The 26,912-nt window shown below is 43.2% G+C and overlaps 2 protein-coding genes across 4 annotated transcripts in view; both read left to right on the top strand.

Annotated features, from left to right (window-relative positions):
• The window catches only part of Nfxl1 (nuclear transcription factor, X-box binding like 1), a 41,793-nt gene extending 29,737 nt beyond the window's left edge, over window positions 1–12,056 (top strand). For both annotated transcript variants that reach the window (XM_036201107.1, XM_036201106.1), the window contains exons 16-23: window positions 10–31; window positions 395–535; window positions 2,497–2,663; window positions 3,807–3,876; window positions 7,366–7,470; window positions 9,271–9,357; window positions 10,214–10,267; window positions 11,260–12,056. In XM_036201107.1, the coding sequence (XP_036057000.1) occupies window positions 10–31; window positions 395–535; window positions 2,497–2,663; window positions 3,807–3,876; window positions 7,366–7,470; window positions 9,271–9,357; window positions 10,214–10,267; window positions 11,260–11,433 (820 nt within the window). In that variant the 3' untranslated portion in view covers window positions 11,434–12,056. The remainder of the gene's footprint in view (window positions 1–9; window positions 32–394; window positions 536–2,496; window positions 2,664–3,806; window positions 3,877–7,365; window positions 7,471–9,270; window positions 9,358–10,213; window positions 10,268–11,259) is intronic.
• A 5,164-nt stretch (window positions 12,057–17,220) lies between these two features.
• Window positions 17,221–26,912, top strand: part of Corin (corin, serine peptidase) — a 240,972-nt gene continuing 231,280 nt past the window's right edge. The window contains exon 1 of one of the 2 annotated variants that reach the window (XM_036201349.1): window positions 17,221–17,382. In XM_036201349.1, coding sequence (XP_036057242.1) covers window positions 17,314–17,382 — 69 coding nt within the window. In that variant the 5' untranslated portion in view covers window positions 17,221–17,313. Of the gene's footprint in view, window positions 17,383–17,544; window positions 17,863–26,912 lie in introns of those variants that run through there. The other variant, XM_036201347.1, reaches the window with a different exon arrangement.

The following is a 26,912-nucleotide window of genomic DNA, read 5'->3' on the forward strand; positions in this document are numbered from 1 at the left end:
TTCTTACAGGGAATGTCTGGGGAAGCATGAGGTGAGTAATCTTTAAGTTTAACTGGTAGTCTCCATCACTCTGTCCTAGAGTTGTTAGAAGTAACTTACTGCCTCAGTGTTACAAAGACTGTCCAGGGTTAGTAATTTAAAAATATATGCTGCTTTATGTGGGACTTAGCCTCTGTGTGTTCACTATGGAATCATAGTCAATTTCTCCTTCATTAGTAGATGTTTACAGGAATGTCTTTGTAGGTGCTTAGTTTTGATAAAAATATTAGTGGGAACATGTTAGACTGCCATGAAAATTGATCTCAGATTAGTCATTTTGGAAATACAAGTCCAGAAAGTTTTGTGTAGACATGTGTGTTGTGCTAGTTGTCTGCTTCTTATTTTTATTTTTAAGGTGAGTCCTCTACCATGCCATGCTGTAGGACCCTATTCTTGCAAGAGACTTTGTGGAAGATTGTTGCACTGTCAGAATCATACATGTGTGAAAGAATGCCACAAAGTGACTGAAGCTGATGGCAGTAGGGGCAAAAATAAGGTAACATCCTTAGGGTGGAAGCATGGATGTCTGTCTCCTTGATACCACAAATATTTACGTTTCTTTTTCTTTTCTTTTTTTTTTTTTTTTTTGAGTGAACTTGGTCTTGGGCTTGGAACTGTAGGCTAGATTAGCTATCCAGAAGATGCCCAGGGTTCTGCCTGTTTCTGCTTCCCCAATGGTGGAGTTCCAAGCATGGGTTACTGTACCCAGCTTTTTCTGTGGGTTCTAGGGATTGAACTCAAGGCCAGCCCAGTCTATTTAGTGAGTTCCAGGCCAGCCACAGCTACATAACATTAAAAAAAAAAAAAGCATATTATTTATAGAAGAATATTTTTTATAATTTGATATGTTTTTTTGAATTCTAAATACCAAAAATAGCTTAGTTTTTTTTTTTTTTTTTTGAAAAGAGATTTATTTTTTTAATTAAGCCTTTGTGTATGTGTTTCTGTGTGTGGAAATGTGCGTAAGTGTGTAGATGCCCACCAAATCCAAAAGAAAGTGTTGAATCTGCTGGAGTTACACATGATTGTGAGCTGCCTAATGTGGGTGCTGGAAACTGGACTGGTCCTCTGGAAGAGCAGGAAGTGCTCTTTACTACTGGGCTGCCTTTCTAGCCTCTGTCCACCTAGAAATCATTGATAGAGTGTTATAGTCATGACTTCATTTAGGATGTCATTAAAAATTCTTAACCTTTAAGTCTCAGTGTCTGTATTTGTAGCTGTTTGAAAATGATATACTACAGTTAAAATCTTTAATCTTCTTTGATAGACTCTAACCCTAGTTATATAACTAATTGATTAGCGCAAAGTACATTGTTAAACTACAATGATGTGTACACACTTATGCGTATAACTTAACTTTACGTGTTAACAGTATATTGTTTCTATATTCAGCGATGATTGTTGGGTTAGAATGTACTGATAATGTTTTATTTGATGTTTCTTGTGTTAATGGTTAGTTCTTGGAGGTAATGTACAGTTATAGTAGGGATACTTTGAACGGTCAGATTCATTGTAAAGGTGAGGTAGATTGATTTTGTAGAATATTATTTTAGGGTGTGTTACTTTTGTTATGTTGCATTTGTTTAACTCTGTGAAGCTGTGTTACTGTGCCTGTCTAAAACACCTGATGGTCTAATAAAAAACTGAATGGCCAATAGCAAGGCAGGAGAAAGGATAGGTGGGGAAGGCAGACAGAGAGAGTATATAGAAGGAGAAATCTGGGAGGAGAGACTAAGGAACCAGAGAGAAAGGACACCAGGGCCCAGCCAGTCAGCTACACAGCCAGTCACGGAGTAAGAGTAAGATACAGAATAAGAGAACAGGAAAACCCAGAGGCAAAAGGTAGATGAGATCATTTAAGTTAAAGAAAGCTGGAAATAAAAAAGCCAAGCTAAGGCCAGGCATTCATAATAATAAGACTCTGTGTGTGATTTATTTGGGAGCTGGGTGGTGGCCCCCCAAAGACGAACAGAATCTGAATGATACGGGTCCTATTGACAATATTGTTATTTTTATCTTGGTTGATTTTTAAGATTAGGAATGGTACCATTTTATTAATGGAATTTCTCTTTTTTTATTGCACATCATATTTGTGTAGAGCTAGAGGTCAACATCAGACATCCTTCTTAGTCATTATTCACGTTGTCTTTTGAGACGGGGTATCTTATTGAACCTGTAACTTCCCAGTTGGCTAGCCCAACTGATCAGCCAGCCCCAGGCTCCTCCTGTCTCTGCTAACCCAGCGCTGTTAGTACAGGGGCAGGCCGCCATGCCTGGCTGACATGATTGCTGGGGTTGTGCCTCGAGCACTGTACCTGCTGAACAGTCTCTCGAGCCTTGTTAATTGTACTTCTGGGGTTTTCAGAAGAGCTTTGTTCTAGTGGGGTGTCTACTGTGGGTGAACTTAATAATGTGGGAATGTTAGGTGTTAGTGATTTACTTCCTTGTTGTTTTCAGGCTGGCCAAGAATGCATTCAGTGTGAAGAAGAGTGCTCTAAGCCACGGCCTCTGGGCTGTCCTCACCCATGCGTTTTGCCCTGTCATCCTGACAAATGCCCTCCTTGTGCTCAGATGCTTAAATTCAAATGTCACTGCAAGATCACATTCCTCTATGTGGAATGTCAGTAAGTAGATGGAAGAATCCTCTTGTTTTACTAAGATTGTTAAACGTTGCCTCTGGGGGAACCCTGTGTAATATTTAGAAACCATCTTGTGTTGCTGAGACTGGAGGCTGGGCTCTGAAGGAGGAGCTGCAAACTCACCTGCAATGGCTCTGATGTCAGCCAGCCGAATTCTGCTTCATTCTGTTTGGGGATTTTGTAGATTTGGCTAGGAAAAAGTTGTATCGCTGCTTTCAGAAGTTTACAGTACTCCTGTGATAGAGCATTTAAATGATGGTGTAAGCCTAGAAATTGTTTGAATAGAAATTTGCCTTGTTGATAGCCACTTAGGTATGCTCTTTGATTTATATTTTCAAAAGGTAGATCCCTTTGTTATTAAAAAAAAATCTTATTATTGCATTTATCACAGTAGTATCTGCTTTGTCTTATTTTCCATATCTAAAACATGTACATAATATAGAGGGAAAAAATTGCCATTGTCTTCTTGATAGATCTCAAATAATTTACCATTTGTAGCTGCCATTTTTACTTTAGACTTGTGAAAATCAGAGGTTTGTGGGTATGTCTTCAAACTAGTTTCTAACTCCCTTGGACAAGTTTCCATCTGTTTTTCAGCATTTTCCAACTTTTTAGAACAATAACAACTCATGGTTAATTTTGGAACTGCTTATTTTGCTTGGAAATTACTTTCTTGATGTTTTTCATGTTTATTTTTATAATAGTTTTTAAAAGTAGTTGCATATAATTTTCAGAAATATATAATTTTTCTGTTCTTGAGTGTTTACTTTCTCTTTTAGAATTTATTATTTGTGTATGTGTGTTCATGTACACACACACACTTCTGCACACCATGGCACATATGTGGAGGCCAGAGGACATTTAAGGAGTCATTTCTCTTCTCTTCCTTTAAGTGGGTTCTACAGATTGAACTGGGTTGTCAGGCTTGTATAGCAAGTGCCTTTCCCTGCTGAGGCATCTCCTCAGCCCTCATGGTACCTTGAGTTGAGGATAGTTGTTATAGACATAATTTAAATGTTCTGTGAAAAAAGTGAATTAAGATACTTTTATGAGTATGCTTGAATGCTTAGAAAAATACAAAGAAATAGACTTTGGTTTGAATGTCATCAAAATTTTTCCTATTTTTAGAAAAATAACCACAGCTGATATAAATGAAAAGAACCTCCTCAGTTGTTGCAAAAACCAGTGCCCCAAAGAGGTAAGCTGTAGTTTGTAGTTGGGTTGCTTGGACATGGCTCCTCCGGGTTTCTTTCTCCTTGTTGGCTCCTCAGTTCAGGTCCCGTCCGGGCCACTGTAAATGTGCTGTCTGAAAATGCTGAGGGGGGATGCACGTCTCTGTTGACTTGGGCTGTCGTGGAGTCTTTATTGCTGGAACCACCACAACTCTTAAAGGGAACATTTAATTGTGGCACTCTTACAGTTCAGAGGTTCCATCCGTTATCATTGTGGTGGGACATGGTGGTGTGTAGGCAAGTGTGTGCTGGAGAAGTAGTTTGAGAGTCCTCTATCTTGCAGGCAACAGGAAGTGGTCTGAGATGCTGGGTGATAACTTGAGCATATATGAGACCTTTATAGCCTGCCTCCACAGTGACATACTTCTTCCAAGAAGACTACACCCAGTTCAAAAAGGCCACACCTCTCAATAGTGCCATTCCCTTTGGGGACCATTCAAATCACCACAGGGGTTTAGGACTAGAAGTGACTTTATTTTTTATTTTATTTTATTTTCAGAGCTGAGGATCGAACCCAGGGCCTTGCGCTTGGAAGGCAAGCGCTCTACCACTGAGCTAAATTCCGAACCCCTTATTTTTATTTTTTTAAAAGCTAGCTTTTAAATTGTACTGGCAGCATGTACTGACTCAGGGCTTACTGTCTAAAATAGGATTTAAAATATGATTAAAACTGTGAGCCACAGGCAGTTAGATAGTAGATTATTAAAAACAAAACCAAGAAGGTGCATGTGTACACATGTATGTGTTTGATTTTAAAAGTGAAGTACCACATAGGTCTCGTATAATAGAAGAAGAGAACAAGGGACACTAAGTAAGAAGGGACATGGAAGGTGACGAGCATGGAGTATTATGAGCGAGGACACGAAGCTACTTGTTTGTCTAGTTCTGATTCTGTCTCCTCAACCTGTAGGTAGGGTCTGGAGATGGAACTGAGATTGTCAGGCCTGGTCAGCAAGTCTGAGCAGTTTGACCTGAGCCATGTCACTGTCCCTTATCACTTGCCTTTTATTTAGGTCTTGCTGCAGGTGTGTGTGTGTGTGTGTGTGTGTGTGTGTGTGTGTGTGTGTGTGTGTGTCTCTATGGAAAAATTGCCTAGTATTTAAAAGCATATACTTTTGTGATTTGTTTGTTACGTTTGTCCATCTCTTCTGTCATATGAGTACTCATTGTGAATAAATATTTGGATTATTTCCAGTTCGGGTTCTTAATAAAAAACACTTGTGCTGGCTAGTCTTATGTCAACTTGACACACAACTAGAGTTATCTGAAAGGAGGGAACCTCGATTGAGAAGATGCTCCATTTAAGATCTGGCTGTAAGGCATTTTCTTAGTGATTGATGAGGGAGGGCCCTGCCCATTATAGGTTGTGCCATCCTTGGGCTGGTGGTCCTGGGGTTTTAGAAGAAAGCAGGCTGAACAGGCCTTGGGGAGCAAGCCAGTAAGCTGCACCCCTTGACGGCCTCCGATCAACTCCTGCCTCCAGGTTCCTGTCCTGCTTGAGTTCCTGTCCTGACTTCCTTTGATGATGAACTGTGATGTGGAAGCATAAGCTGAGTAAACCCTTTCCTCCCCAGCTCACTTTTTGGTCATGGTGGTTGTTGAAACAGTAGAAACCCTAACTAAGACAACACTGCTATAAGCACTTGCTCTTTGTGTATGCGAGGGTTCCTGTAGGCACATACAAGTGATGCAGTTCGGCCAGGCGGTGGTGGTGCACCTTTAATCACAGCACTCGAGAGGCAGAGTCAGGCGGATCTCTGTGAGTTCAAGGTCAGCCTGGGCTACAGAGCTATACAGAGAAACCCTGTCGGGGGTGGGGGGGGCGGTGGTGTAATTCCTTGCCCACAGGGAATGTTTAATTTCAGCCCTAATAAATCATTGAATTTATTTCCAGAACAATTATACTGTATATAATTTATTGCCAGTGAAGTTTTCAATTATGGAAAATTATCAGGTTTTCCAGCTTTTGTTATGTGACAGTCTATTGTTTCCCATGCTTGCCCATACTTGGTATTAGCAATTACTTTTTTTTTTGTATCTTAAGAATTTGCTCCTGATCAGTAGTGAGTGAGTGAGTGTCTCTTCAGGATTGTGGCCTCACCTTTGCCTTTGGGTGTGTGGTGGACAGCCTGCACAGTGTACTAGTGAACAAGTTTCGCTTCCAGTTGTAAGCTGGAGTAGCTTACGGGAAAAGATAGTTTAGACAGACAGACAGACAGACAGACAGATAATAGATAGCTATAGAGAACATCTTAGGGAGGACATTGGGCATTGGTGTACACAGTCTGAAGGGAATGCCGTCTAGCTAGGTTCTGTGTCACCTGAAGGAATTGGTCTCCACAGTGACACATCTATTCGCCTCCTCTGCCTGACTGCTTCATCTTGGGACTAGGGACTTACTTGACATAGGCAGCCACAGACATAAGGCAGGAAGCTGGATCAGCCAATGTAGCCATGGCTATGATATCAACTCTTGATGTGGAGATTGAGAATATTAAAATTTTCTTCCTTGGGAGGCACGAGCACTGTAGACTGTTATACAAGATGGCTAGGGCAGATGAAGGGTTTGAGGAAGGCGTGTATCATTTGGGGTCAGAAGACCCAGCATGCTCTCAGTTGAGTTCTGGAAAGTCTGGGACTTTTAGTATCAGGAAGACATGACGTGGGGCCAGTGCTTTCCACCCTTTATCGACCTCCAGTGCACTGGTGGGATAGAGCAGGCATGAGCAAAGGACCACACTGGAGTCATGATTCATTCCTTCATTGGTTCTGTATGCCTTTATTCCCTTTTCCCTTTAGAATCATTGATTTCAAAATGAAGTACAAGATTTGAATAGAGGAGAAACAGTCTTCATGGGAAGACATTCAGGATAGAAAGATAGTAAATAATTCAAGATAATTAAACATTGTGGCACTGAGTTGTCTTGACTATCTAAATAATAGGTGTCAATGTAGGGTCAAGGACAAATGCTTTAGAGTGAACGGCTCAGCAGTTGTGACAATGGCATCTTGCTTTCTCATGGAGCAGCAGTATAAGGAAGAGGTGGTGTTCCTGTGCTCCATGTGTTCCCAGTGATGCACGTTAGCCAGGCACCTGGCCTCTGTCACACATGGCTTCCATTATTGCCCCAGGGTTTGCCATTTCCAGGACTCTGAGAAGGGAAAAACATGCTTCAAGACAACACACATCACTTGTACTTTTTGGCTTAGTCACTTGTAGGGTGACAGTGTGACATTTACACTTGAAGTGGAGCTTGGGAATACTAATAAAAATAGTGTGTAAATATAATAATTAATAATCTGTCTAAAAGAGAACAGAAGTTGAAGGATCAGTTCATTCATTCTCCAGGATTAATTGACACTATGTGTGGTGTTCTCTTAAAACAACCATTAGGGAGCAAGGGAAGGAAGAGTATAACCAAAATAAAATGACTGATTGCTTCTTTTAATTTTAGCTTCCTTGTGGCCATCGATGCAAAGAGATGTGTCATCCTGGTGACTGCCCCTTTAATTGTAACCAGAAGGTAAAACTCAGATGCCCTTGTAAAAGAATAAAGCGGGTAAGTATTTTAAGTGATAGAATTCCTGTTTGCCTGGCTTTGTGTGAGGGTAGTTTTTTGGCTTTAATTTTAAGGTTTTATTTCTGTAAATGCTCATTTTAAATATGTGCAATGTCGAATTTTTGTAACTTAACAGAAGAAAGATGGTTTTTCTGTTGGCTTAACCTCAGTGCCCTTTGGCATGGCACTGTTGTGTTCCAAACTGAAGTCTGAACAAGGTGCTGGTGAGTGATAGATTGAGTTCCTGGATTAGGAAATGGTCTGGAATTAGGCTTGTTGTACTTTTTCTATGAAGGCTTTTATTTGCTATCAGTATTTTCATTTGAAAATAATTCCTTGAAAAGACTTTATAGTCACAGTGTCATAAAATAGTACTGAAACCTGGAAAGAAATTATAAGATTAAAAACAATAACTGGAAGACTAAACAGGTGAAAGCTTAGTGACCAGAAAAATCATTCTTCAAGAGTTAAAGCTGCTGGTGGTGGAGGTGCACACCTTTAATCCAGCACTCAGGAGGCAGAGGCAGAGGCAGGTGGATCTCAGCAAGTTTGAGGCCAGCCTGGTCTACTGAGTGAGTTTCAGGACAACAAAAAAACGAGAGATTTTTTTTGTTTTACTCAGTTCTCAGTTGACTTCAGATATGCAGGCTGGGACTCCTTAAAGACTTTTAAAATTTGAATTGAATTTTTTTAAAATTTGACTTGATGTACCATGCTGCAGTTATAGTTGTATCATGTTATATTGTGTACTGTGGTCATTTCCTGAGCAAATTGTTTTCTCTTTGCATTAATTCTTTATTACTCCATGCCGCAGATATTTGTTGAAGTTTTTAATGTGGCTCTTCCATTTGCTTTATTTTTATAAATTTTATGTGGCTCTTCCATTCGCTTTATTTTTATAAATTTTCACTGTGCTTTTCTATAGTAGGTAAATTCACTATTTAAATTTATATTTAGTTTGACCACATTTACACAAAAATATTTGCTAAACTATTTTTAATTGGATGTCTCTTCAGTTTTCCGAGATCCCATGCCTTGTCCAAGTGTAGTTTCTTGGCCATTAGTACATGGATAGTGAAGAATTTTCACTGGGACTCAAAGACCGTCATGTAACTCTTCAGGAGCTCCAGACTTTGTGGGCCAGCAGCACTAAATGTGTGTGTGTTTCAGTGAGGTAGCATGGAGCATGGCGGGTGGAGGTCTTGGCTTGCCATTGCTCTGCTCAGTGTAGTTCAGTCTTCATAGGTGGTTGATAATGCTCCCCAGACAGCAGACAGGTGGAGCATTTCTTATTCCAGATAGCTCTGTTGGATGTTACTGCTCTAGAACATTCTAGAACATTTCCTGAAATCTTTGGAAGGATAACAAGAAGCAATAAAAATATAAAGGATAAAAATAAAATTCAACTGAATTGATAGAGGCATATGTTAAATTATTAAGTTGATTAATTTTATTGTTTTTATTTAATTAAATAAAGTAGTGGGTCCCTTCATTTTGGCTCAGTGGCTAAGAGAGTATATTGTTCTTGGACAGTACCCTGTGTCAGATCCCACACAACATCCTGTAACTCCAGCTCCAGGGATTTCTGTGCCCTCTCCTGGCCTCTGAGTACTACATTCTTGTGCACATACCCCCCATCAGAAAAAAGAGAGACAATAAAGGAGTGACCATTTGAACCAAGATACATAGTGTTTAGAGAATGTAACGTATTTATAACCTTCAGCTGTTGGGTAAACTTTGCTGGCATACAGTTGTGATTTGAAAGAAAAATTGACTAAAATTTTCAATTTCTATTTGTAGGAGTTGCCGTGCAATAAAATACGTGAAAATCAGGTTTCAGTGGAATGTGATGCAACATGCAAGGAAGTGAAGCAGAAAGCATCTGAGGTGATGCGGCTAGATTGATTACTGCTGTGCTGATGGCCTCTGCTCTTCTCTCTTTCTTACTAAAACCACTTGTGTTTGTGTTACAAGGGCTCCTTCCTGGTAGAGGCTTGCTTTGACCCTGAGGTAGTTTAATTGCTTGCTCTGTTTCTGAATTTTTTTGTTTTTTATACCAGTTAGTGCATTTGCTCTGGCCCGTGGCCATTTGTTTTAATGATACCACTAGCCTCCTGAAAATTTGGCTAAAATAATACAAATGTAAGATTTGGGGATGGTTTGTAGTTTGAGATGTCTTCAGTGTGGGTTCTGCCTGCCAAACCAACCAGTCCACAAATAATTGGTTTTGTTGATTCAAAGTCTTGTCTTCCAGACAGGCATTTGAAAGAAATGATCAGTGTCTACTCTAGGAAAATGTGGCATTAATAATTGATTTTAGATTCTTAATATGGTAACTTAAGAGGAAAAGTTAAAAGTGTTGGGGTTGGGGATTTAGCTCAGTGGTAGAGGGCTTGCCTAGCAAACGCAAGGCCCTGGGTTCGGTCCTCAGCTCTGGCAAAAAAACAAAACAAAACAAAATAAAACCAAAGTTTTAGTTACAGAGTCTTAATGGCTTGAATTATGTTCTAATCTCATATAGCTAGTAAGAGGAAATGTTTATGTAAATTATAACAAATTATATTCACTACCCTGAATCCATTAGATGAATCTTGGTAAAACTTCCCAGTATAATATTTACATTTCTTAATAGGCTTTCCAATGTAAGGCTACCAAAGTTGCTTTGGGTTAGTAGAGCCTGGGTGGGAAGATGGCAGAGATGTGCAGCTATCCAGTTGCTGATTTTCCCTTTAAATGTGACTAGATTAAAGAAGCAGAAGCCAGCGCCGCTCTGGAAGATGAGAAGCGACGACAGCAGGTACCTCAGTGACGGGCACGCGGTCCCGTCCTTGTCCAGCCCATAGCCAGGGTCCCCAGGCCGACGCAGTGCCCCCAGCATCGAGTTCGTTCTTATAGCAAACTCCACGTGAAATAATTCTGATTTGGCTTGCTGAAAAATGCCATTTTATATTAAATGAAGCCCACTGATAGATGGTCTTTAAGTATAGCTTATGACTACAGTAGTGGGTTTGTTAATGAAGATTTACATTTTCTCCAATTAAACTGTGTGTGGAGAGAACATATCTACTTACTGGTCATCGTTGTCTAGGCAGTTACTGTGTGCTATGGTGCATTATATTGTTGTGTAGGACCTTAGTGGGTGCTTCTCAGGACGAGAAAAGCCGGCATTTGACAAGGACTGACACCCCGGGCTATCTTCTGTTACAGTCATTTCCAGTTCTTCCCAAAATAATCATTTGCATTAAAACATGGAGCATGTTTTCCCCTTAAAGAATTTTAACTGTATCTTTAAAAAGAGAGGGAAAAGTATTAGATAAAGAACAGAACAGAATCTAGTTGAGGCAGCTTTTTTCCTCACTCATTTGGATTTGTGTTGTCAGTCACTAATCTTATTTCCTACATCATAAAAAGGGTAAAATTATGTATGGAGCGTCTCTGCGTTTTCAGGAATGTGCTCTTGAGGTATAAAATGGTGTTAGATTAAAAAAGCTAATGTCTGCATTTTAGAATCCTTTTGATTCAATCAATTGCATGCTTACTATCAAAGACAGGCTTGCAGTCTGAGGAATCACTTTATTGGTACTCCGTTGTGTTTACGAACTAAACTGACATTTGTTGAATACAGTCAGGTAGATGAGAAGGGTTTTGTTGTTGTTTAAATCAAATTAACATATTTATTATACTTTTACTACCAACACATTACTCAAATTGTTTAATTTTCATCTCAGTAGAAAGTTGCAAATCCATGTATTCTTTGACTTTAATCCAAGTGAAACTGTTTTGCTTTAGGCTGAACTGGAAGCTTTTGAGAACAGACTGAAGGGTCGCAGGAAGAAGAGCAAGAAGAGAGACGAGGTGGCAGTGGAGCTGTCTCTGTGGCACAAGCGCAAGGCCTACCTCCTCCCGGTGTTTGCAGTCGTGGTGGCGGGGCTTGTGTGGTACATCACCCAGGGTCTGGATTAGCGAGTCCTCCATCTTTTGATAGACCTCAGACTGGAGTTAGGGAGCTGTGCAGTTTAAGATAGTAGAAGACGTGCGCTGTAGAACATGGTACACGTTGGCTGTAGTTAGCTGTATCTGAATACGAACAGTTGCCAGGGGCAGTGAGATTCTGTCAAGTCCCAGCTTAGCTGGTGCCGTTCTATGTACTTCCTTAGTCTTTGCTTCTGATTTTTTCCATGTTCAGTCCTTCCTGTTTTGTGAATCAGATAAAACTGAGCCATATGTGCAGCAGTGGGGCTATTTCTCTGGGTATTGACTGGGTTCTTTTCCTGATCATGTAACTTTGTACTTTTTTAAAGAATCTTAAACTCTAACAACGAGGCTTTATAATTAGATTCCAGATTAGTTTATCAGAGAGGAATTTTATTGGTCATTGAAGCAAATTTTATACTGTATTCCTCAGAAAATATAAACAAATGCCAGATTAGGTTCCTTATAGGAGGCTGATTTTGTGCAAGAAACTGAAGTTGGCATGTTTTGTAAAACTTGTATATATCTTTTTATGATGATAATAAAGGAAAACTAATATTTCTAAGCATTATGTGCTGAGCACAGGGCTTGTGAGCTTTATGTACCTGATTCCATTTCTCTTTACTGCCGTTCTTGATATATTGTAGTTGGGAATAATCAATTTTATGAAATCAAACTGATAGAGAAATAATCAGTAAGCCAAATTACATAAATTTGTAAGTCATTTAAAGTAGTTTTGCTATTAACCTAGTTTTAGGTTAGACAATTAGTATTGATGGCTAAATCTTTAGCAATATTGAAGAAAAAGAACACAGTAATATTGGTAGTATTAGGAGTGATAGTGTATATTTTAAGCATCACTCCAAAGGAAGATTATATAGTCTGCATAAAATAGCAAGCAAAGAGACTCATAGAAATGAGTGTGATTTCATGTGATAAGTGGGCCTGGAGAGATGGTCAAAGTTAAGAGCACTGTCTGTTCTTCCAGAGGACTTGGGTTTGGTTTCTTCGCAACCACACAGGGCTCACAACAGATTCATTCTCCGGTGCATGGGAATCTGATGTCCTCTTCCAGCTTCCACAGCACAGGCACCTGTGAAGCACATCCATAAAACAAAAATAATCTCTACACCAAACAAAACAAGATGAGAAATAGTATAGGAAATGATAGCAGGGTGGAAGGCCCTAGTTCATTCAGGTGAGGTAGCCCCTTAGAGAGGGGGTTTGAACCGTGGCCTGTCTGGAGACTGAGGGCAAAGTCTGTGAGACGAGAAAGCAGTAAATGCAAAGTCACTAAATTTGGGACTTGACGCATTTGGCACATCTGAAGATCGGAAAGAAGGGCTGAGAAATGAGAAATGAAGTTAAATGTAAATTGAGAGGAGGCAGTACTCTGGACGGGTTCTGGTGGGGAAAGACCATGCTAAGGGTTTGGGTTTTCTTCCACTTGGAGTGGACAGCATTGAACAGTTTAAGCAAGGAAGAGACTTGGGTTTTGCAATTGCTGGCTGCTGTGAGGACTGGAGACTGCTAGGGGTGATTTGGAGTGGGGCTCGGGGAATGGGGGACACCATCAGGAAGTGGTCCAGGCTTCAAGCTCCAGGAATTGTGATTCAGCTACGTGGGACTCCAGTGACTGGGGATAGTGATTCAGTTACGTGGGGCTCCAGTGAGTGGGGATAGTGATTCAGTTATGTGGGGCTCCAGTGAGTGGGGATAGTGATTCAGCTACGTGGGACTCCAGTGACGGGCCTGACGATGCTGTCAGAGAAGGAAATGCAAGGAGGAGGTGAATACCTCAGGTCAAGGTGAAGTTACCTTCTGTCTCAATTCTCTGAGGTAGAATGCTGCTGTCCTTTGATGGAAGTGTGTGACAGCAAAGGAGGAAGGAAAGTCACCAATAGTCACCAGGAATTGCAGAGTGAAATTCTTCATCTTACTCTACTTTTCACAGTGTAAAAATGGTAAGCTTTGTGTTTATTAAAGTTTGTGGAGTGTGTATTGGAATTTTTGAGATGTTTTTTTCTCAGTTGAAACAGCTCCGGCACATGAAACTTAATCTCAAGCAGGAGCCCTTGTTGCTATCGGCAGAGGAACGTTATTGAGGCACAACACTGAATATGTTTGCTTTTTGTAAAGTTTTTAATTCTTGAGTTTTGTGACTTTTTTCTTTCTGTTTTTTGGTTTTTGAGACAGGGTTTCTCTGTGTAACAGCCCTGGATGTCCTGGAACTCACTCTGTAGACGAGGCTGGCTTTGAACTCAAGAGATCCACCTGCTTCTGCCTCTTGACATAGAGTACTTAAAAAAACAGAAATGTCGCTGAGTGGCTCAGTCTCCTACCTTTAAGGCTTCTCTAGTAAATGGATTCACACCTCAGAGTAACAACAGAGCCCCCCACCCCCTCTTTATTGAGGACAGATTGTTATTTTCTCACATAACATATTCTGATTATGGTTCTCCTTTGCTACTTTCAGTCCCTCCTCTTCAACCTGGATTTACCTCCTTTCTGTCTCATTATAAAACCACACAGGCTTCACCTGCTGTCTGCTGCTCATGGAGCTGGTCACACAGTCCCATAAAACACAGTGACTTAAGTGTTTCCTAATGTTAAATAAGTGACGTTCTATCAATCAGAAAAAAAAAAAAACAAAAACAAAAACAAAACAAAACCATAAGGCTTCTAGGGGACAATAATGAAATAAGATAAAAACATGTTGGAATAGGATGAAGCAAACGAGGAAAAGAACTTAAGAAAAGGCACAAGAAACAGAGACCTGCTCATTCACACTTTGGAATCACACAAAAATACTAAACTGTGAGCCATATGTGTACGTAACCTGTCGAGTAAAAAGTGGGAGGGGGAAGTCCTGATGTGACGTAAGACAATGAATTTACAGTGTTAGTAACTTTGTTTTTTGTTGGCCATCTACTGCTGGGCATGCAGTAGTCAATTTCCCCAGGGAGACTCCCCTGGAAAAACTAAATTTTCATCTGCAATAGGTTATCAGTTGGAGATTTCTTCCGGGTCAGGGATGGAGGACCCCAGCTGGTGCAGACCTGTGTAGACTCTGTGCTGGGAATTGAACTCAGGACCTCTAGAAGAACAGTCAGTGCTCTGAATCTCTGAACCATATCTCCAGCCCTATGTTTCTCTTTTGGTAGCATGTTCAGTACCTTCCTGTACCAAAGACTCTCGAACTAGGAGTCAAGGCTCTGTGTAGGCACAAATATGACTTCATGTCACATGTCAGTGAGCTGTGTGTGGGTATTGTCTTCAGCAGTGGGGCCTTGCTGTTAGTTTGTGGAGAGCAACCTATAGTCTTGGCAACAGCCTGGGTTGTTTGGGCATTCCCATGGGACCCTTTTGGCCAACAACCCATATCCATTCCCAGTAACTCATTCCTAGTACTGGACGCTCTATTTGGTGACGAGATGGCCAGTTGGGACTCTGTCTCCCCCATTACTTGGAGATTTCATTTAGATCACCTTCAACATTAGGTTTCTCTCAAATGGCCCTTAATTTTAGTTTTCTCTACCCAAATTCTCTCCCTCACCACCTTTAAGTTAATATCCTATAAGTCTCTTTTAAAAACAGCTATCAAAATCATTTATTTTAGCATCTTGAGATTGACAGTGTGTAACTCTTGTCTATTCTCAAAGCATACCTCAAAATGGCTCACCAGAGCTTTATACATCCTTTTTGCTGTGAGATCCTTAACTCTGAGGGTTCTATTTGTTCGTAAGACTCAGTGAGATGAGGGCACAGCCAGTTTTTCCTGACACATTTGTTTTGTCAGTAATCCCATAAGTCTCTTAATCTTTGTGGTTTTCTTTTAAACTATGCAACTAGTTTGATATATGCTTGAAATGCTAGACAGACTTTCAGAATGGTATCAGAAATGTTAATTTTTGGAAAATTAGGATTATTTAAGACATTAGACAGATATTGCCACTTTTTTTTAAAACAATTGAGGGGCCAGGGATTTGGTTCAGTGGTAGAACACTTGCTTAGCAAGCCAGTAATCACAGCTCTAAATAATGTAAGTTGAAGTACATATGTGACTTTTTTAAAAAAGAATAATTCCAATAAGTCATTCAAAATAACAATGAGCACTCTTCATAATTAACTTGAATATAAGACATTTGATTTCTCACAGTATGAAAGTTAATTACTAAATATAAACATAGGTGTTCACTCTCATATTTTATTACCTCCCCTCCCCCCAAGCAGCAAAAATACCTCCACTACTGGTTCTGATGCTCATAACTGGAGCTGTTAGAAGGGAGTTTGGGGCGTGTTTACCTTATCAGTACAGTCAGCTTTAGGAACACAGCGCAGAAAATCAAGGGAGAGACCATGCTGACTGTTTAGCTACTTCAATTTCATAGTTCCCATAACGCCTCCACCAGGGGGCAGAACGTGGAAAAGAAAGAGACTCCCAGGCGACGGGTGTCTGAATGGGTTGTCTGAATCAGTGCTCCATTCACCGACCCGGGAACTCTGACCCTCAAGGTGCAGCTAGCAGATGTGCCTCCCAGAGGGTTGTCCTGTGGGTGGTGATATATGATGAGGCAGTATCTTGGTAAGGACGCAGTTACAAAATACCACAGCCTCTGGGGAATGTCAAGACAGCTGCTTCTCATCTGGGTTAGAGAGGGTGCGTGTGAAATGCTCAGTGCAGAGCTGCTGCGTTAGAACACGTGGGGTTGTGAATTAGGAAACGTTTAGATAGTGTATTACTCACTGATGTTGGTCAGTGTCCACCTCTTAAACTACACATCACGTATATGGTATTTCTCGGATTGCATGTCTTTTTGGAAGGAAAATACCCATTACTGCTCACTGCCAGTTGCACAAATGTGCCTTTGTCCACACAATGACGCTGAAGGGACAGGTCACAGGGTCCACTGAGATGGACTACTTCAATATAACTATATATATAAAAAAACAGTATAGAATTTTTGAAATTTTAAAGATTTTGATTGACTAATTGGACTAAATTATCATGTCTAAGAAAACTTAATAAAGTCTTTGGCCCCTTTATTTCATTCTGTTGTTTTTTTTTTTTCTTTTTGCTAAACATTTAACAATCGTCTGGGTCTTCAAGTGGCAGTAACACCTCTGCGGTGGAATGTCTCCAGTGCCTTCCTCACTACCTTAGAAATGTGGCTCCCTGTGAAGGACAGGTGTGCTTTGCTGGCTCCTGACTTTAGCCTGTGGGATGATCTTGGCAGGCAGTCCCAGGCTGGAGCGCTCCCGGTCCATGAAGCCTGAGCAGCGATTCAGTCTTCCAAAAGCAGTTTCCTCACTTAACTTGTTGCAGAAGACAGATTTGCAATTTTCCTAATGCAAATAATGCCTGCCTTCAAAACCTTACATCATTTCAAACAACAAACTTGGCGTTGAATTGCCAGTGCCTATATGGCAGTCATTTTGGTACTTGCCTGGCTGGTTTTGCTTGGTGTCCTAGGATGTGATGGAAAGAGTTCTCTAGGAGGAGAGTGGCCCTTTACACTGTCATTTTGTAACCAAGTCTGGCCTTTGCTGCTCCTGTCCTGTGGTTTAAGGTTTTTTGTTTTCCTGGTGTGAAGGATGGGGGCAGTAGACTCTTGACTTCCCATCTGCCTTAGAAGAATAACTTTTGAAGACAGGGGTGGGTATGGAGGAACTGTCATTAAGGGTTATGGGTAGGACCCAGAGAGTGAAGCGAGGGAGTGGTCTGCGGGTGGGGTCTGCCCAGCAGACAAAATATGGGGCTCCCGTCCCCTGAGTACAACTTCTCTCTGAGTGAGGAGAGAGACATCCGTAGTGCCTCTCCCATAGAGCAGAGAAAAGCGACCGAGATAAGAGTGGACGGAGGAAAAAGATATGTTTACGAAACGGCCCCCTGCCCTTGCTCCGGAGGAGCGCAGTCGCCGAGCTAACTCCCCAAAGAGGGTAAGATCCACACCCCGCGCTCCTCCCGCACACAGGTTGTGTGGCCTGAGTCCTGGTGACTTCAGAGTCAAACCTTTTCTCCTCGTCCCTTCCTGCCTTCCTCGGGTGCCACCTCCTTCCGGACTCCTCAGTGGCATGCTCAGTGCCCTGCAGCCGGTCCCTAGGCGGACGGTCCTCCACGCCGGTGGCTTGGCGTCGGGGAAGCTGGCAGTCATGGACAGGGTTTTCTTTAGCATTCGGGTCAGCTCAGTGCGGAGAGCCCACTGCTCCTGTCCCGGGCCATGCTACCTCTCCTGCAGAGTCCCTCCTACCGCCGCCCTCCTCGCACCGAGTGGGCTTGGCTGCGTGCAGGTTCCGGGGGAGGCTACAGGTGGAGCCGTCGGACCTGGCCCCTCGGGGACCGGTGGCTTCCTCTCCGGGTCCACGTTCCAGGCTCCCGGCAGATGGAAGGATTGCGTCGGAGCCCCGCCTGCCCCAGACGTAAGCCTGCATCCCCACTGCGCTCGGCCCGGCTGCGTGCGCAGTGACTAGGTCTCGTTTGCAGAAGCGTCCCCCACTGGGGGCCAGTCAGCGCCCCGGGATGGTCCTATGCGTTGGCGCCACAAAACAGAGTGCTGGGAATATACGCTCCTAAACTTTCTCTGGGGCGGGCTGGTGCCGGCCCTGGAGGCACCCTGGTGCTGTCCGCGGGTTGCAGCGCAGGCTTTGAGCTGCTAGGATTTGGGACGTTTTTCACGCAGTCCTGGGAAGGGGTGCCCTTGCTGCCACGCTCTCCAGAGAGAGGGAGGTACATTGCAGAGGAGTTCCCCTGACCCGAGCCTCGGGAAACCAAGTCTAGGTTGCAGTCACTGCGGCTCATTAGGGTCCTGGAATCTGCTGGTTCCCACCGGGGCCCCAGCTGCACAGAGGTGGACAGGACCAGTCAGTGTCAGCAGGGAGGGAGAGGGCTGGTTAGGTGTCCTTTGGAGTCCTGCTAGAACTCAGTCCTGGACTTCCATGCCAGCACTCTGGAGGCCGGAGGATGGCAGTGTGGGCGCTCTGTGTGTGGCTTCCCTTTTTGGGGACGGAGTTAGGGCATAAGTTTCTAGTCTCTCAGGAGAGCGGTCCCAGCAATTCCCTCCCACCGAAACGTCCCAGAACAAGGCACTGCGGAAGGTTTACGGTACAAGGCTCCACGGTTCTCTACGTCCATGTCTGTGCTTTATAGTTATTTCATTTTTAAGATTTGAAGGACTCTACTGACGGACTCGGAAGTCTGCAAGAGAATACGAGTGCCCCCAGAAAGGGAGCCAAGCCAGGAATCACTGCTGATTGTTCAAGGACGCATTTTGGCAGAGTTGAAGTTAGAAGTGCTGTAAACATTGATTTTGGCAAATCCCCCAAACAAACAATAAAAACTAGGCTTTTGGGGTGTATACATCAATCATGGTGCCGCCAACATTCGCTGGCTTTCTGATACCCACTAGTCTTGTATGCGATTGCTCAAAATCAGTTTCTAAAACCAGGATTCTGGGGTCGAAAAATGCCTGCTCAGTGGAGCAGTTAAGACCTGTAGATTTTTCCCGGGAGGACACCAAGTGTTTTCATTGTATGAAGTATCTTTTGAGTGTGTGGAACATGGAGTAACAACCCAAACCTCAGGAAGCTGTGAAGCTTTTGTAGTGGAGGGGGCCCATTTCAGAAAGTTCTCTGTGGGATAGGGTTACAATACAAAGAAAAGTCGAAGTTGGCCTTCCAGTGGGGTAAGGTGAGGAGCGAGGAAATGCTTCAGTAATTTCTTCAAGTTAGATTTCTAAGAACGAGGAATTTTTTAAAGAGACAGAATCGATTCCACTGTAAACTAGCCCCTTAATGTTGCAGAAATCTTGGCGATAGCAGAGTGGGCACCAGGGCTCTTGTATCTGCCTTGTTGGAAAGAAAAGGGGGCTGTGGGGGTTGGACTGTATAATTTCAGGATTAAACAGGGGCAAGAATACACACAAATGCAGTTAGCTCACTGTAGTCTGGGTGGTTATCATCTCGGTTTGGGGCTGGAAGGCTCCAGGGAAGTCATCCAGGGTAGAGTCAGTTCCCAGAGTCGGTGACTCCTCCTGTGTGGCAATTGCTTCTGAGTCTCACCATGGGCTGCTCTCCCTGTAAGACTCACTGTTCCCGGACGGTTACAGTGCAACCAACCACCGTGAATTTTGAGGTACCACTCTGGGGGCATCTGGAACAGGTATCATAAAAGCTGGCGGCAGACAGTGCCCACATGTCCCCACAAAGCTGGCTTGTGCTTCAGGCTTGAAGAGGAGTCAGAGACTCGGGTTTATTTAGAGCTCATCACCCCGGTTGTGACCATTTGCAGATAGACATTCCTTAAATAATTGCATGCCTGTGTGTAGAGCTAAGCAGGAAGCAGACCCGAAGTTGAAGGCAAAAGGAGATGCAAAGTGAAGATTAAAAAAGTAGTCTTTTTTTGGTTATCTGTTAGATAGCCTCAGTTGAGCCTTTAATAAAATCAGCCTCTGAGGCTTGTTCCATGTCTCTCCCTGACAGTGGAGGGGGTCATTCGGGCTGGCAAGGCAACAGAGCTAGCCAGTGCCACCAAGCCCGGGTGACGCCCTTCACTGTCAGGGAGAGAAAGGGAGGGCAGTGTCTCCCGAGAGGGAGGAGAGTCACTGTCTCCTCTCTCCACCCCTCATTAGGCGGCTTCCACACTGGCAACACTGCTCCATTACTTCTGTCCTCTTTCCCTTCCTTAGTGTCTTCCAACACAAAGATACGTCCCTCCCACTGGTGTCATGGGAGCTCCCTGGGGACAAGGAAGAGCTGGACCACCAACTGTGTGCTGAGAAGGTCCAAGACAGGCAGGATTACTCAACCTGCCATCTTTGCCTTAACAAGATAATCAACAAGTATGCGTTCATGCCCTATTTGCTCCATGCATTTGGCCCAGCCAAATGGAAAACAATACTTACTGGTTGGCTTAAGGATACTGATTGCCGTTCTAGGTCCCCACTAAGAGGTCAGGTAAACCCAGATTTGCTCTGCTTGTTCCTCCAAATTTCAATTTCCACCCCCCCATCCTTTCTCTGATACAAACAGAGGAACTATTGAATAAAATGTGCCCTCGGGAGCAAGGCTCAGGAGGAAGACAGCAGGGCTTGGTGTCAGATCTCCAGCTCTAGTGAGTTTTGAAAAGCAGCCATCCCATTGGTCAGGTCAAGTCATCTTGCCAAGGCTGTTTCCTCCATTAGAAAGTAGGGATGGTGCTGTTTCCACCTTCAAGGATACCATGTAATGAAGGAAATACTTATTATAAGTAACTATTTATAATAATCAGTGCATTCTGTAAAGCCTCATTAAATATTTAAGAAAATCTGCGGGACACCTTACACGGCCTTGGTCCAGGGGGAGGGGCTTGGATCTGCCCCAGTTGATTGTATCAGGCTCTGCTGACTCCCCATGGGAAGCTTTGCCTTGGAGGAGGTGGGAATGGGGTGTGGGTTGTGGGGGAGGGAAGGTTGGGTGGTGGGAGGAGGGGGGAAAGGGGATCTGTGGTTGGTGTGTAAAATGAATAGAAAATTTCTTAATAATAAATAAATAAAATGTAAAAAAACTCTCATTAAGGTCTTGATGTTCAAAAATATTGTATATATACAACTAGACTTTGAAATAAGATTATGACCCTGAGGCCACTGCCACAATTAATTCCTTGAATGTATCTAATGTCTCCTGCTCTCTTAATTACTGCTTTTATCATTTTCTATAAGAATATTTAATATGAGATCTATTCTGGTAGCAAAAGTTAATTCAAATATATAATTTAGTATTGTAACTCCAAGGATAGATCTCTAGGCCTGCCTTAGTCATCTTGCAATACTTTAATTTTATGCCTTTTCTGAATAGTTCCCATGTCTCTACTCACTCCCACCTGGCCCTACTCTTTCCTTCTATGAATTTGACTCTTAGGCTCCTCAGATAAGTGGGATTATGTAGGATTTTGATGTCTGTGTCTGGCTCATTTCGTTCAGTATAACATCCCGGCTTCATTCATCATGTTACAAATAGGAGGATTTTCTTCTTTTTATGGTTGACTAATATTCCATTGTGTGTACATACACTTCTCATCATCCACTCATCCACCATGCTGAACACATGATGAATAATACCGCGATGAACAGCTTTTCCTCAGGAGCCAGTTTTCAGCTCCTTTGAGAATATTTATTATTTATTTATTTTGTAATTAGAGTAGGATTGATGGGCCATAAAGTATCTTTCTTTTTAATTTTATAGAGAACTTTCATACTATTTTTTCACACTGTTTCCTATAATGGCTACACCAACTTTTATTCTTTCCCCCTGTATCTCCCTGTGTCTAATCCTTTTATTCTCTTGTTTTGGGATAGTGGACAGTGTAGCCAGCACGAGATACCATCTTACTGTGGTTTTGATTTGCCTCTAATGGAGAAGTTCAACAGCTTTCATGTACCCAATGGCCATTTGTGTGATTTCATTGGGAAAATGTCTGTATAAATCTTTTGCTTATGTTTAAAAATGTGTTATTACTTATTCACTTTTGCCATTGAGTTATAGGAGTTCCCTGTGAAGGTAGCAAAGATTCCTAAGAGATTTGATTTGTGAATATTTTCTCCATCACACAGTTGGTGTCTTCTTTTCCTGATCATTTCCCTTTCAGTGCAGAAACTGCATATTCTGTCATAATCCAAACTATTCACTCTTGCTTTGTTACCTGTACTTGGTGTCATAGACAAATTATCTAAGCATCCTGTGAGGAGAAATGTTTCTCGTTTCCTCCAGAAGTTTTATGGTTTGAGGTCTTATCTTTATGCCTTTAATCTAGTCATAGCAGTAGCAAAGTTACAGTTATGAATTAGCCACGAAGTGATTTTATGGTTGGAGGTCACTGCAACATGAAAGACTGCATTATAGGGTTGTAGTATTAGGAAGATTGGGAACTTTAGAATAAGTAATGTGCATAAGTTTATTCTTCTTGCAGACACACAGTCCCTGTGTGGTTGGGAGATGATGCTCTGCAAGTGAGCGATTTCTACCTGGGTGGGGAGCTCTGAGCATTGAACGGCAGGGCTGTCAGCCCCTCTTCGGGTTGTTATCATCTCAAGATTTTCTCCAGTCTTTATGAAAAGAGAACCATGATGCCTCAGGGCACAGGCTACTCTGTCTCACTCTTAGCACTTGCTGAACTCTGCTGAAGGGTGTCCAGTGCCTGTAAATTTCGTCTTTCTCGGATCCTGTAGGCCACTGCCCCATCAGCTCTGCTGTGGGACACTTCTTTATATCCAGCCTGTCAGAACTGGTGGTGAAAACCGCATGCCCATTCCTAATGAGGCTGGTGGAAGGTCTAGAGAGGCCCTGTAGGTGAGCTGTGTCTCCATTCAGCACTGGTACTGATGCTATAAAAAGCCCATGGTGAAGCCTAAGGAGAAGGAAAGATAGAGAGCCACCAGGCTGACTTAGAAGAGGGCCTGAGACATAAAGTGGTGGGCTGTAAAGGCACCCATACCCTTGCTCAGCTCAGGGACCCTTTAGGTCATGGCATTTGAAGAATTATTTCTGTTTCCAGTGGCTGGGCAAGGGGGTGGGGTAGGGTGGGGACCGGGCAGGGGTGCTTTAAAGAAAAATCCTTCTGCCATTGTGGAACATAGATCTTTCTGAAACTACGAAGATGCCATCTAACTAGTTAGAGTGCCCCTGCAGCCTATTAGAGTAGATAACATCAGGAGGCTTCTGTTTTGCTTTTGTTTTTCTGAAACAGGGTCTCATATAGCCTAGGCTGGACTCAAACTGCATATGTAGCTGAGTCTGGCCTTGAATTCCTGACCCTCCTGTCTACTTCCCAAGTGCTAGGATTACCAGCATGTACCATTATGCCGGATCTGACAATACCAGGAACTCCTGCTTGGGGCCTTCATGGCCTCCTAAATGGTGAAAGATCTCTTTGTGAAGAGTTTAGTGTGACTTTCTCCAGCCAGGGCAACACAGTTCCCCAGGGCCTGGCAGCTAGGTGGTAGGTCTTTGAAGAATTTGTGGGCACAGCTTGGCCTGGAGAGGAATAGATTCTCTAATCCAGTTGACAAGAGCTTATATACCAGGCATGGAACTAGACACTTAGGGATCTACTGATGAGCAAAATGAAGTTCCATGCACTTGGGAAGCTCAACTTTTAACTAAGCAGCCAATGGCGACAGGAGTGCTGGGAAGAGAGATCTGGGTGAAGGTTCTATGTCAGCTGAGTTCACCCAGTGACCTCAGTGAACACGAGATGACAGAGCAGTCTGCTTTATATAACCCTGGTGGCTTTTGTGCATGGTTCTTACAGTTCACAGGATGGTCCTGTGTTAATGATGTGTGCTCTTTTGTACCCTTAGCTGGAGCCAAATAGCTAACCAGGCACTCCACTGAGGAGCTGTATTCCACCCCTGGAGAACATGTGGAATCCAGGGACAGACATGCTAGTCTTCTCCAGTGTAGGGCTTTGCGGAGGGTTTCCAAGGCTTATTTTGATAGCATAAGGCTGTCTGTCACCTTTGTTTCAGAGCCTCATCCTACAGGCAGGCAGGATGCCTGTGTGGCTTGGGAGTCAACATGGCATTGGTTTACTTAAGATTTCTCTTATCTTTAAGACATTTTTGTCCAAGTCAAGTGAGATCAGAAATGGAAGTTCAGCACTAAATGGATGCTAGGAAGCCATGAGACTTAGCAAGTGTAAACCAGGTCCCATTTTCTGTGCTGCATTTTTAATGTGCTGGTGGAAAAAGAGCAGGGCCCTGTGCCATTTACTGTCTTCTCCCCGTTTGGCCTTTGTGACAGTTGATGGGCTGACATGCTCTTTCCTCCTGCCACCAGATGCATGGGCTTTTTATAATGCCACTTCTCCGACTCCCTGACACTAACTCAGTGCCAACAATTCAACTCAATTCTGACAGTTTACCTGGAGTTAAAGGGCCTGTCCTTCAACACTGCCTTCAGAGATACTGGTAGCAGGTACCCAGCTACCTGGCTTCTGGCCAATGAGCTGTGTAAGCCATAGCGACCCCACGCCCACACGTCACGTGTGATGGTTTGGTAGAATGACTAACTAAGCTCAGGAAGATAGTCTGCTTAAACTTACTGATTTATGATGAAGGGCATAAATGAAAAACCAGGAGGAGAGGTACAGTAGGGTTTGGGTGGACCCCTCTGAGATGTGGATGCATTGGCTAAATAACTCAGAAACTCTCCAAATCCCAGCATCCAGGGGCTTCTGCAGAGGTTTAATTCAACAGGCACAACTGGTCGTTAATTGAAATTCCAGCACCCTGCTTTGGGGAAGCGAACTGAAAATCACCAGCTTCCAGTCAAGGTCTGGTCTTTCTGGCAACCAGCCCCATCCTGGAGCTATTTAGGGGCCCATCAGGAATCCAGAATCACTTCATTAGAACAAGAGGTGTCCTTATCCTTGCTGTCCCTCAGGAAATTCCGAGGGAGGATTCAGGAACTCTGTGGGAAGGGGAATAGGGAGTACCACAGGAGGGCTGCCCAGACATGATGCACCCACACAGACCTCAGCTCGATTTTCCTCTCAGTGAGTGTTTTCGAGTGCTTATTACCTGAACCTCAGCCAAAGGCAAAACTGCCTGTTCAGCACCCAGGGAAACCCAATCAGAGCAAACTTGGCAGGCAGTTTAGACCATCTCAGCCCTGGTTTCTCTGAGGGTCGCTGCTTTGACTACAGGTCAGAACTGAAACCATGCCTGGGTGTGAAGTTTGGGGTGGTGGGAGGGAGAAAGGGAGAAGAGGCAGTTACAGAAACAGAATCTTCTACCACATAGCCCAGAATCAAGTCAGGAGATAGGTGAGCTCCAGGGAACTATTGAGGAAGAACTTGGCATCAGAGAAAATGATCCTCCTTGAATAGCTGTGCATTTAAAGTTATGAAATAGGAAAAGAAGGGATAAAATGTGTTCAGAATAGTAAAGGAGCCAAATTATCTCCCAAGGTAATGAGGGAGAATTCCGGGGTCTCTGGAATTTAGGAAGGTCGGGGATAAAACAATTTGGTAAGTAGAAGGAGCCTAGTTAGCTGTATGAGTTAGCCTGAGCCGGGACATCCACCCTTCCAGGCAGCCCTGGGTACAAGGACCATAGAGAGCTGTGAGGATCTCTCCCTCATCATCTGCTGGCTGGGGTCCCTCTAAAAATTCCTTTCTCTGAGAAACAATACTTCTCTCACAAGCCTGCGGAGAGGATTTGGGAAGGAGGGCTTCCTGAGAGTTGCTGGGTTGATGTAACTTTTTCCTTGCTGTTACTGTTACCAAGTGGCACACTTTGCTGTGTGTGTCCTAAAACAACATCCCTCTTGATATGAAATAAGGGTTCTGGGGAGTTACTTGTTCTCCCAGAGAAGATTAAAAGAAGAAATGTTGCTTTTCAAAGTCAAGTCTCTCCCACGAGCAAGACAAAAGTAAATGCAACCAGAAGTTAATGTGGGCTCTGTCCAATAGAAATACGGTAGCCACAGATACTGTCTCTTGGTGCACTTACAATAAAACCAGATGAACTGAATTTTAGTGATTATTTTCTAGGATTCAAAATAGCCTTTTTTTTTTTTCAAGACAGGGTTTCTCTGTGTAGCTTTGTGCCTTTTCTGGAACTCGCTTTGGAGACCAGGCTGGCCCCGAACTCACAGAAATCCGCCTGCCTGGCATTAAAGGCATGTGCCACCACCGCCCAGCGTAGCCATCGTTTTATAGTTTTAACGTGCATCAAATGTAGTTATTAAATATTTTACCACATTTTTCTTGTAACAAATCCTTATGCTTGACAACTCTTCTATCTAGTATAAATTCAAATAAGAAACATTCCAAGTTGTCTGTGCTCATGGCTAGTGTATATGTCCTTGAGTCACACAGAGCTACCCAGTGGCTGTTGATGCATAGTCAAGAGTCTGCAAATGCACCTTGCAAGACAAGGAAGGCTTCAGGTGGAGTTAAGTAGATGATTTGGAGAACTCAGCCCATCCTGGCTTATCTGGGGTTGTGGGAGATGTATAACACTCCCCTGAGAAGGAGGCCTCCGGTCAGGGTTTTGAGACAGTGATATGATTACAGATGTAGGTGGGGAAGTTGTGCTTTAAAGGGACAAGAAGAGACCACAAGCCAAGGAACGCAGGCCAAGGAACGCAGGCTGCCACCACAGCTTGAAAAGACAGGTAATAGGTTGCCCTCATACCATCAGTGGAAGCAGCCCGGGGGATGCCTTGTTTTAGTCCAATGAGACTGCTTTCAGGATCCTGCCTCCTGAAGGAAAGAGAGCATTGCTTTAACCCATGCAGCCTGTGGTAATTTGTCATCATGGGATAGGTAGTGCATACATCACTAATATGCTACTACTAGCATCCTCCTCATCTCTGAATGTGTCCCCCTGAACCGCTTCATCTTGGCTTGGATTCAGCTATCCAGAGCTGGGATGCCTGCCTGTTACTGCCCCGCCCCCCCTGGCTGGAGTATGCTCTTCCTTGGATTAATT

The sequence above is a fragment of the Onychomys torridus genome, chromosome 10 (genome assembly GCF_903995425.1).
Source record: "Onychomys torridus chromosome 10, mOncTor1.1, whole genome shotgun sequence".
NCBI lineage: Eukaryota > Metazoa > Chordata > Mammalia > Rodentia > Cricetidae > Onychomys > Onychomys torridus.